This window comes from Alexandromys fortis, unplaced genomic scaffold (genome assembly GCF_014885135.2).
Source record: "Alexandromys fortis isolate MF-2015 unplaced genomic scaffold, M_Fortis_MF-2015_v1.1 scaffold_302, whole genome shotgun sequence".
Classification (NCBI taxonomy): domain Eukaryota; kingdom Metazoa; phylum Chordata; class Mammalia; order Rodentia; family Cricetidae; genus Alexandromys; species Alexandromys fortis.
In genome coordinates, this window is record NW_026068267.1 from 6937 (window position 1) to 19233 (window position 12297).

The 12297-nt window shown below is 45.2% G+C and overlaps 1 protein-coding gene across 1 annotated transcript; it reads right to left on the reverse strand.

Annotated features, from left to right (window-relative positions):
• Positions 1–379: 379 nt before the first annotated feature.
• On the reverse strand, positions 380–1512 carry LOC126494528 (transcription initiation factor TFIID subunit 7-like). Its single transcript, XM_050131922.1, has one exon. The coding sequence runs from the start codon at positions 1403–1405 to the stop codon at positions 380–382; it is 1026 nt and encodes a 341-aa protein (XP_049987879.1). The 5' UTR covers positions 1406–1512.
• Positions 1513–12297: the final 10785 nt, after the last annotated feature.

Here is a 12297-nt window from a genome sequence, read left to right on the forward strand (position 1 = left end):
CTATACATGGAAACTTGCTGGGTAGCTAATAAAATAGCTACTGTATACATACATTAAAAAAATAAAAATAAATTCACTGCCCATAGGCTAGCTTCTTACTGATCTTAGCATCACAGAATAGAAATAAAAACTTCTGGAAAAGAGACAAATGTAATAATGTCCTATGGTGAACAATGAAAGTTCAACTGTTCACTGATCTTACACCTACACCTGCCCATGTAACCATACTTCCTAAAGAATGAAAACCTTGCTAACATTTCTAAAAACAGCCAACAAAATTCAACAAAACTCCTAACACTATAGAGAATAATTCTGAGATCGTATTATGAAAATAAATATTTTCTCAAGCTGACCAGTCAAAGAACAGAAATCAACATTCTCACTTCTCTAGGAGTAATTCTAGTTCTTCCTGCAAAGAACTAAGCTGCACCTTCTCCCTGTCTTCTTTCTGTTTGAGTTCATCCAGAACAGCCTGAAACCTGTTCTTGAGAACCAAGTTTTCTACTTCCATGATGAGATCCTCCTGGCGCTTTGCCCTGTCTCGGGTCCCCTGGAGCTTGCCTTTCATGTAATCAATCTGTTTCTGAATTCTCATAACCAATTGGTTGGTTCCTTCATTTTCTTGGTGCCGTTCATCTGACTCATTGAGCTTGTCTTGTAGCTGCCTCTCCAGATCTTCCTCGGTGTCAATGATGTTGACATCTTCCTCATCTTCACTGCTGCTGCTGAGGTCATTGAATATCTCTCGAAGCTCATCGAGTTCTAATGAGTCATGGACCTGCCTGTGGCCAGACATTCCTGGAGAGGAGATATCGAGGCCTTGATTTTCGGTCTCCTCTGTTTCATCTTCAGCAATTATCTCCCAACGAGTGCTGAGAGCTTTAGCATCGGTACTCAGCAACCGCTTCACTTCTTCTTCCACATCGGGAGACTCAATATACTTCTTCTTTGCTGTCTTCCGGAACCTTCTCTTTCTGACATTTTTTAGAGGTAGAGTGATTCCATGGTTCCAAACAAACGTTTTCTCTTTGTCCTCATCTTTTTCCTTGCTTTCTTGGGGATCAGCGGCGGCAACCGGCTCCTCCACAGGAGGGTATAAGTCACCATCTACTGTGGATACAAGCATCTGACAGATATCAGCTGTCTTGTAAAAGGTTTTTTTGTCGATGGTTTTCAAGCTTTCCACAACACAAGGCAAATCTACCAATTTTGCGGCCAAGGGCACTCGATCCACCCTGACAATTCCATGCCGCCCGTCAGGGTGTAACTCAATGGTCAGTCTGTCCTTCAGGTTGATGTGTCCAGACCGCACCGCCCTCCTCACAGTTGAGGCATATTCTGGGGGCAATCGTAAGATAAACTGGCTCTCCAGTTCATGAGGCGCATCGTCTTTGCTCTTACTCATCTTTGATTCCTTGGGAGTTTCTCCTCCAACAGATGCTTGCTGTACTAAAAGAGTTCTGTTCAGTCTGTGGGCTGGCGAGGTACAGCTTCCCGGAGCAGAGCGGCAGGGAGCGGCGCGTTCGCCTTTTGGTTTCTTTGCGCTCTCGGCCGCAACCCACCTATGCGGAAAACAAGCGAGGAAGAGCAAAAATGATTTATTTTAAAATGACAATATATACTATTTGAAATGTGTGAGACTCCTTCAGTCCGAGTATGGCGGCGATCCTGCCTCCAGGAATCCTCAGAATGAGACTGGCTGAGAGCTGTCTCCTCCTGTCTTTTATAACCTCTCTAGGGCGGGGATTAAGGGCATGTATCAAACCCGCCCAGTGTCTATGACAAACTAGTTTGGCTACTTGGATTAAAGGTGTGTGATGCCACAGTCTGGTCGGTGAGGCTGACCAGGGTGTTTGTTTTACACTCTGATCTTCAGGCAAGCATGATTTACTAAAACACAAATAAAATATCACTACAATAAGCAGTCTGACAGTGTGACTGCCTAGATCTAGTGCCCACCAGGGTAGCACAGGCTCCTCTGCCATCTCATCAATACTGCCTCAGACCAGCATCTGAACCCATTCTACTCACCATAACAGGGAAATCATTGCTTTCCAAGGTCACCTGAACGTGGAGTCAAACGTGTATGTATTAATGTCAGAAATCAGAGCAGAGTAGGCTGCCTTGGGTGGATGGTTCATCTAGCTCATCCTTATTACAGTCCTTACAGGTCACTCCACAAGACCTTCGGGCCCTGAAAGAACAGATCCTCTCGCCCAAGGCTGTGGGCATGGAACTGAGAGCTGCTGGGTTCCAGACTAGAAAGGGTGTTCTGAAGTTCTAAGAGGAAGTAAAATGACAAACCAACCATTAGCGAGACTGTGATGTGCATAAAACCATGTCCTGGACCATCCTGGAAAGGACACACAGGCCTGGTTTGTATGTGCCCATGGACAGGTGCTTCTCACTGTGTACCTGTTTCTGTCCTCAAATGCAATGAGGAATGTAAAGGGGAATGAGGTGGAACCTGTCCTGGAACTAGCTCTTGTAGACCAGGCTCTTCTTGAACTCAAAGTGATCCAGTTCCAGAGCACATTTAATGCCAGTCCAGTAGTACAGGAGAACATGTCTTAAAAGGGGTAGCAAAGAAAATATACACAGTATTTCTTATATTACTTAACATAGTAAAAAGCCTTATGGTCTGACTTCCTTGCTCATGTTCTCCCTCCTTCTGCTCTTCATCTGGTTCTTGGGAGCTCCCATGTGGGTCTCTGTCTCTATCTCCATCCATCGCCAGATGAAGGTTCTTTATCAATGACTTCTCAACCATCCCCCCCACCCCCCATTTCAGCCACATTCAGAGAGTCTGGTTTGGTCGCCGCATGCTCATTCAGTCCCGGTCCAGCTGGATTTGGTGAGCTCCCATGAGAACAGACACACTGTCTCAGTGGGTGGACCAACCCCTCACGGTCCAGATTTCCTTGCTCATCTTCTCCCTCCTTCTGCTCTTCAATTGGACCTTGGGAGCTCAGTCTGTTGCTCTGATGAGAGACTGTTGTTGGACTAGAATTCCAAACATCAGGGAGGAGTTGCTCCAGACACCATTCACAAAGCCTCAATTGATGCAAAAGTAAGAGGATTTTATTCTGTAATGGCAGGGCCCTTTAGGTTCGGGATATGAAAGACATCTGATAGCTGTTACAGCCCATCTTTTAAAGCAAAAAGCCACAGACAAAAGGGGGGAACCTGCAGGTTGTTTTCCAACTTATTGGATTGGCTTATTCAAAGGGTTACTAGCAGTGATTGGTCTATTCCAGAGCCGGAGAATAGCCAGGTGATCGGGTAGGATAAGAGAGCACCTCTAGCCAGGCCATGGTGGCGCATGCCTTTAATCCCAGCACTCTGGAGGCAGAGGCAGGCAGATCTCTGGGAGTTCGAGGCCAGCCCAGTCTACGAGAGCTAGTTCCAGGCCAGGCTCTAAAGCTACGGAGAAACCCTGTCTGGAAAAAAAAGAAGAGAGAGAGAGAGAGCATCTCTGTGGTTTTCCTGACCTTTGTCCAGTGACTATGTCAATACATCAGGAACTGAGGTGACACCTGTAGGTTGTCTTTGCCTCAATTCCCAGAATGGAGTTATGTTTGAAGATTATTCACAAGGACACAAAAGGATGAGCAGTCCAGTATGTGTGTGGCGACTGTCCCATTTCCAAGGGAGAGTGAGTGTAAGGTTTTAAAAAAATGTCTTAGGGTTGAGGGGCTTAGAAATGCATTTAGAGTCTTTCACTTTCTCTCTATCTCCACCATCTCTGCAGTTCCTTACTCTTTGAGGCAGAATCCGTTATTGATCTGGAATTTGACATGTGGGTGTGGCTTCAAGCTCTCAGAATCTGCCTCTCCAGGGCTGGTTTCATAAGCATGGTCTGTCCGGCCTGACTTCTTTAATAGAGGCTCCATGAACCTAATTTATTTCCTCACAAGAGCACTTGTGGCTGATCTATCTCCATAGCTCCCACTATTAATAAATATTAGGTTTAAGAGCTGCCTCAGGGCTGGAGGTGTAGCTCTTGGTAGAGTGCTTGCCTGGTGTCTGCTTTGCTTCTCCTTTCTGTGTTATCTTGTGACTGAAAGCAACTTGGGGTAAGTGAATTTAAAACAGCACAGGACCAGCTGCTGCCTAGGAACAGTACTGTGTACATTGGACAGGTTCCGTCTAAATCAATGACCCTCCCCACATTAAAAAAAAAATCCCACAAAATCCCCAGAGGCAAACCATTTTTGTTTTTTATTTTGCCAAGGCAGGGATTTTCCATAGCTTTGGAGCCTGTCCTGGAACTAGATTTTGTACACCAGGCTGGTCTGGAACTCACAGAGATCTGCCTGCCTCTGCCTCCCGAGAGCTGGGATTAAAGGTGTGTGCCACCACAGCCCAGCAGGTCCCATCTGATTTAGGCAATTCCACAATTGTGGTTTCCTATCCCAGGTGACAATAGTTTACTGTCAAGTTGACAGAAATTATTACTGTGTATATATGAATGCACCGATGGGACTCAGAGGCCAATTTCATGGATTTTGCTCTCTCTCCTTTACATGGGTCCGAGAAATCAAACTCAGGTTGGTATGCTGGTGTGGCACACAGTGCCTTTACCCCCACCTCACTGTCCTGTCCTTATCTTGAGCACCTACTCAGAAAGAGTCTAAGGAATAAGGGAGGGCTCCCTTGAGCTGTGACCTTGGATTACTTGGCCTTTGTATTTTCTGGAGACAACCAGGAAACACAGTTTTAAGAACATAGCAGACAGCGCCAGGCAGTGGTCACTCACGCCTTTGATCCTAGCACTCAGGAGGCAGAGGAAGGTAGATCTCTGTGAGTTTGAAGTCAGCCCGGTCTACAAGAGCTAGTTCCATGACAGGTTCCAAACCTACAGAGAAACCCTCTCTCGAAAAACCCAATAATTAAATCAAAAATATATAAATAAATAATTTTAAAATAAACTAAATTACTGTGTTCTGTATGCCCTTATGGAGGCCAAAGGACAATTGCTAGAGTTGGGTCTCTTCTTCCACCATGTGGGTCCTGGGGGATGAACCGAGGTTGTCAGGCTTGGCTGCAAACACCTTCCCTCACTAAGTCACCTCACCTCTTCCTGCTCTATTTCTTTTTGTAATTGAGACAAGGTCTCTCTACACTTCTAGCTGGATTAGAACTCCCTGTGTAGGCTGGCCTTGAACTTATTGAGACAACCTGCCTCTGCTCCCTGAATAGGGAACTGGCCTTGAAATTCTGACCCTCGTGACTCTACCTTCTAAGAGTTTAGATTACTAGCTTGCATGCAAAACACACCTGGCTCTTTTTTACTTTATTAATTTTGAAGACAGGTCTCACATGGCCTAAGGAATAAGTAAGGGCTCCCTTGAGCCCTGACCTTGGCTTACTTGGCCTTTGGATTTTCCATCGACAGCCAGGAAACACGAAGTTTTTTAGAACATAGTAAGCAGGGCTGGGCGGTGGTGGTGCATGCCTTGCCTTTGAAACCAGCACTCAAGAGGGGGGCAGAGACAGGTGGATCTATGTGAGTTCAAGGAGAGCCTGGTCTACGTGAGCTAGTTCCAGGACAGGTACCACTACATTCCCCATTACATCACTCATTGCATTTGAGGACAGAAACAGGTCCTCAGTGTGGAGCACCTGTGCATGGGCACATACAAACCATGCCTGTGCGTCCTTTCAAGGATGGTCCAGGACCTGGTTTTATGCACATCACAGTCTCGCTAATGGTTGGTTTTTCATTTTACTTCCTCTTAGAACTTGAGACCACCCTTTCTAGTCTGGAACCCAGCAGCTCTCAGTTCCATGCCCACAGCCTTGGGCGAGAGGATCTGTTCCTTCAGGGCCCCAAGGTCTTGCAGAGTGACCTGTAAGGACTGTAATAAGGATGAGCTAGATGAACCGTCCATCCGAGGCAGCCTACTCTGCCTCTGATTTCTGACATTTATAGATACACGTTTTATGCCAAGTTAAGGTGAACTTGGAAAGCAATGATTTCCCCATTGTGGTGAGTAGAATGGGTTCAGATGTTGGTCTGAGGCAGTATTGCTGAGATCGCAGAGGAGCGTGTGCTACCCTGGTGGGCACTAGATCTAGGCAGTCACACTGTCAGACTGCTTATTGTAGTGATATTTCATTTGTGTTTTAGTAAATCAAGCTTGCCTGAAGATCAGAGAGTAAAACAAACACCCTGGTCAGCCTCACCGACCAGACTGTGGCATCACACACCTTTAATCCAAGTAGCCACTATAGTTCCTCATAGAAACTGGGCAGTAGTGGTACACGCCTTTAATCCCAGCCTTGAGAGGAATATAAGACAGGAGGAGACAGCTCTCAGTCCTTCTCATTCTGAGGATTCCTGGAGGCAGGATAGCCCTATTTGGACTGTGGTAGAGGTAAGAGGCAGTGGCTGGCTGCTTTGCTTTCCTGGTCTTCAGGTTGAACCCCAATATCTGTGTCTGTGTTTTTGTTAATTGTGCTACAGCTTATTGAGATTTACTCCAGATTCAATACACCTTCTCATCCTTAGCAGCTCAGCCTGTATGGTTGTAGCAGGCTTCTCAGTTTCTGTGAAATTGAGTATCTTCAAAAGCAAACAGACACAACCTAAAACCTTTCTTTTTATCTTTGTTTTATTTCCATTTTTTGTTGTTTTTGAGACCGTATTTCTCTGTGTGACAGCCCTAGCTATCCTAGAACTCTTGTTGAAGACCAGGCTGGCATCAAATTCACAGAGATCTGCCTACCTCTGCCTCCCAAGTACTGGAATTAAAGGCATGCACCACTACCACCGGCCCTACTTTTATTCCTATATAAGGTCTCATTTAACTCAGGATGCCCTCAAATTCACTATGTAACCAAGGATTCCTTGAATTTGTGATCCTTCTGCCTCCACTTCCTGGGTTCTGGGATTACAGGTTGTGTGCCAACACATCTGATGGTGTCAAGGGTTGAACCTAGGACTTTGTAAGAACTATGTAAACACTACTAACTGGGCCATAACCAGGCCAAAGATGCATGGTTGTATTTGTTTGTATTTCGAGACAGGGTTTATCTGTGTAACAGTCCTAGCTGTCCTGGAACTAGTTCTTGTAGACTAGGCTGGCGTCTGCCTCCTGAGTGCTGGGATTAAAGGCGTGTGCCACCACTGCCTGGCCAAAATGCTTGTTTTTCTATCATATCTTTTGGTAAATGTAAGTTATTTTTGTGGTCTGTTCCTCTAAAAACTTAAAATTTGAGGGATGCTATAATTATCGAAAGGTAATATTCCTTGGCTGGAGAGATAGTTAAGTTGTTAAGAGCACTGATTGCTCTTGTAGTAGACCTGGGTTCAGTTCCCAGCACCTGCATGACAGTTCACAACCATCTGCTTTCATGGGATAAGATTCTCCCCTCTGGCATCTGATGGCACTAGGCACTCGTGTGGTGCCAAAACATACATACAGGGAAATTACTCATGAATTAAAAATAAATGCACACTTTTAAAACGGTGATGTTCCATACATGAGACCAAGAAAGTAATCCAGAGACAGAAAACGTTTTAGTCTCACACATTTCAAGCAGTATATACTGTCACTTTAAATCATTTTCAGATTTAAAAAACTCAAGAGTGGAAGCTGGGCATGGTGGCACATGTCTAGACACAGAGGCGGGCAGATTTCTGTGAGATCAAGATCACTGTGGTCTATTGGAATTGCTAAAATAAAAGGCTGCACAGTTCCCTGAGGGTCGGCATTGTGTCCCAGGCAGGGAGCTACACAGCGGGTGAGACTTTGGCAGATCACCAGGTCCCAGAAGACCTGTGGGTGAGAGACAGAGATGATAGGCACGCCATGCAAGAGTGAGGTTGGATATTTGTTTAGTGGATTATGGAAGGGAGGGAGAAGGTGAATGAGGAGAAAGAGGCAGAGAGAAACAGAGAGAGGATAGAGGAGAGGAGAGGAGAGGAGAGGAGAGGAGAGGAGAGGAGAGGAGAAGAGAGGAGAGGGTGTAGAAACTACCTCTTAGGGAGGGAGGAAAGGGAGAGCTTGCAGGCAGGAAGCAGAAGGAAGATCCTCCTGCCTCCAGAGACTATGGGAGGGCGGGGCTTGTCTCTTGAAGGGACAGGACAGACCATTACAGTTACAAAGGGAGTTCCAGGTCAACCAGGACAGTTAAACAGAGAAACCCTGTCTTGAAAAAAGCCAACAACAAAAGCTCAGTGTGTGGAAGGATTGAACTCCAAGTTTTCCTCTCACCTCCACATGCTCACTATGGCTCAAGTACCTGATTCCTCTAATTAATAAATGCATGTTTTAATACAAAACAACCTTTCTTAAATCCAACCCAGGGTGAGTTTTATTTAATTTGATATTTTAAAAACAGGATCTCGGGACTGAGCGTGGCTGTGCTGGCACGTGGCCACAGTGGGCCTGGCCTTCAGAGAGGATGATGCCTAATAAGCCCTGCACATCGAGCCCTTCTTCAGCCCTCCAGAGCGTCCATATGCGATGAAGCCACAGGATTCTGGAGATAGTGATGATTAACAAGCTGTGCAGTGGGGGTCTCAGGCCCACCCCCAGAGACCCGTTCCATTAATAAAGATTTGGCTGTCAAAAAGAAAAACAAAAAACAGGATCTCAATGTGTGTACTTGGTTGTTCTTGGAACTCACAATGTAGATCAGGCTAGTCTCAAATGCAAGTGGATCTCTTCCTGCCTCTGTCTCTTGAGTTCTGGATTAAAGATACATGTGACTGTGCCTGACAACATTAAGTATTTCATTTATTAATTTGTGTGCATCTATGTGTGTGGTAGTGTATGTCTCAAGGCTGCTCTTACATAGAGGTCAGAGAACAGCNAAAAACAGGATCTCATTATGTGTACTTGGTTGTTCTTGGAACTCACAATGTAGATCAGGCTGGTCTCAAAGCAAGTAGATCTCTTCCTGCCTCTGTCTCTTGAGTGCTGGATTAAAGATACATGCGACTGTGCCTGGCAACTTATTTATTAATTTGTGTGTCTCTATTTGTGTGGTAGTCATGTCTCAAGGCTGCTCTTAGATAGAGGTGAGAGAACAGCTTGCAAAAGTTGGTTCTCTCCTACGAACACGTTAAAAAAAAAAAAAAAAGAGGTGGGATTTGCCCCAGCGGCTGTAGCCTACGCCTTTAATCCCAGCAATCTGGAGGCAGGGGCCTTAGAATCTCTGTGAGTTCATGGTAAGACTGGTCTGGTCTACAAAGATAGTTCCAGGACAGATAGGACTGACAAACAGAGAAACCCTGTCTGGAATAAACAAAAAAAAAAAAAAAATGGGATTCAGATTGTCAGCAGGTGCCATGATTTCCTCTGCTGAGCCTATCACCGGGCTTTGTGTTTGGTAGGGTTGTGTGCTTATTCATGCCTTCACTGCCTTTTATAGATAGTAAACATTTGTCAGAAAGCCAGGTGTGGTGGTGCATACCTTTGTCCCAGCAATTGGGAGGCAGAGACAGGTTTCTGAGTTCAAGGCCAGCCTGGTGTATGGAGCAAGTTCCAGGACAGCCAGCGCTACACAGAAAAGCCCTTTTCTGAAAAAGCAAGAACCAAACCAAACCAAAACAACAGTAAAAAGTGATAGTAGAGGAACTGAAGAGAAGGGTCAGTAGTTAGAACACTTAATGCTCTTACAGAGGACCCGACCTTGACTTGCAGCACCCAGGGATTGCAGCACACAACTGCCTGTGACTCTGGCTCCAGGGGAATTCATGCCTACACTCACATCCACAGACACGTGTACATACAACTTCATACATGGACATGTACACTCTACACCTACACAAAGGTACATACATGTCATTCATACATATATAGTAATAATTAAAATGTTATTTAGTGGCTGGTCATGAGAACAGAATCCAAGCTTGGGTCTTTTCCTTTTTCAGAATTTCTAAAATGTATTAATGGAGTCCTCACATGGAGGGGACTGTACGTTCTCCCATTCATGTTAGCTGCCTGGTGACTAATGCTACTTTAGCATATAAGAGAATCTCAAAACTAAATATGTTTCCTATACATTCTTTTCTACTTTAAACTTATGGCTTGTGTAGGTTAAACTCTTTTAAAAGTTCCCATAGTGCTTTTGAAAGTTACTGTGGGATATAAACACTCTTTGGACTGAAAACTGGAGTGGACCAGCAATGTTATGATTTTTTAAAAAATGTAGAAAGATCCCGTGTGGCAGTAGGCAACAGAAATGCTGTAGGTCCCCAAATGATGGTAGCGGGCCATGTGGCGGCAGGCAGCAGGCCTTGGGAGCATCCAGTACCTGGCAGAAATGGCTGATGGTCGCCTAGCAGTGGCTGGTCCCAGGCAGGGAGACACGTGGCAGGTGGGCAGGAGACAGAAACATGAATAGACACAACATGTAGAATGAGGTTAAATATTTATTCAGGAAGCTACCAGGGGAAAGCAAAAGAGGAGAATGAAGTTGGGGGAGGGGGAGAGAGAAAGAGGAAGAGAGAGACAGAGAAGGGAGGGAAGCAGAGAAGTGGGGAGAGAGGCAGAAGCAAAGCTGCCTCTCCGAGAGAAAGACAAATAAGAGAGCGAGCTCAGGCTGGAAGCTGAGATCACCCTGCCTCAGTGGATGGGGGAGGGAGTGGGCGTGGCTTGTACGAATAATCATAACAAGCAGAATAGTCTCAGAATCTGCGGGCTTGCTTAATGGTTTGCTGTTTATTTGCTGAATGACTCTGTGTTTTCTTGGCCCACACAGGCCAAATAACTCTTATGTTAGCAGTAGAGTTAAGAAAAAGATAGAAAACTTTTATTATTTTAAAAAATTTTAGGCCAGGGCTTGAGGGGTGAATATTTTTAATCCCAATATTTTGGAGGGAAAGACAGGGGTATCTCTGTGAGTTGGAGGCCATCCTGGTCTAGATAGAGACACTCTGTCTCAAATAATGAAAAACTAAGCAAAATTTCAGAGTGTAAGAAAATCCAATACTCAGAAAAAGTATTTGTCAGATACCAAAGAAATCTGGCACCTGAGAATCTCATCATAAATAATTTTAAAATTCAATTTATTCTTTTTGAGACAAGGACTTGTATTATTTGCATTGCACTATACTGAACTTTTAAAAATTTATACGGATGCCCCTCCCCTCACCACTGCTATGATGGCAGCTCTGCTGTTCTCCAAGGCTGAGTGAGTACCTAGAGAGTTACTTGTCTGTCCAGGACCAGCTGCTGCCCTACAGTGGACTAGACCCTGCTAAGTCAACTAGCCTTCCCCCCACTTAAAACACAATCCCACAAAATCCCCACAGGCCATTCTGATCTAGGCAGTTCCTAGTTGGGGTTTCCTCTCTCAGGTGACAATAGTTTACTGTCAAGTTGACAGAAACAAACAGTTTGCATGGTGTGGACAAAGCCCCCTGTGTTCTAAGCCTGCTGCCACAAAAACGGTGTGGGATACACCTGTAATCCCAGCACAAGAGAAGTGAAGGCAAAAGAAAGCATCGGTTGTGTGGAGAGCACTCCACTCTGCACTGCCCAGAACTCCAGCATGGCTAAGATTTCCTGAACAGCTGATTCGATGATCTTACTATTTGGCTCTTGTTCATTACCCTTGGTGGCTACAGGGTTAGTAAGCTCATTTGTGACCAAGTGTAGAACACACTGTGAACAGAACACAGTGCAAGCACGTGGTGTGAGTCCAGTCTCCAACAACCACCTAAAAATGCCAGGATCAAAGGTGTGTGTTTTTTATCTAAATGCAGGGGAGACAGGTAGATTGCTGGTTAGCAAACCTCAAATAAGCATCAGGTTCAGGGGGACTGTCTCAACACAAAGCACATGGCTCCCTACTGCCTCTGAATTCCAGCCTCAAGAAGACTAAGACATGCTTCTGGCCTACACACAAATGCAGTCTTGCCTTGCAGCCTAGGTTGGCTTTAATCTTGCACTCATCTCAGAGTTCTGGGAGTAAAGAACTGATAGGCCTAACCATTTCTTTTTACTTTTATTATGTATGTAGTGTTCTGCCTGCAGATAGACATGCAGGCCAGAAAATGGCACCAGACCTCATTACAGATGGTTGCGAGCCACCATATGGTTGCTGGGAATTGGACTCAGGACCTCTGGAAGAACTCTTACCAGTGCTCTTACCAATGAGCTAACTCTCCAGCCCTTGACCATTTCTCTTTTCTTCCTCTTAAATCACATGTTCATGGGGAGAGGGGAACATCAGTGTATATGGGGTCAGCTTCCAGGAGTCAGTTCTCTCCATGAGGATGGATGGCAGGCTTGATGGTAAGATTCTTTAAGCCTTTAGCAATAACATCACTACTACAGG

Coding starts and splice junctions, on each gene's coding strand:
- LOC126494528 (XM_050131922.1), bottom strand. CDS start 1,405: ATGAGTAAGAGCAAAGACGATGCGCCTCATGAACTGGAGAGCCAGTTT.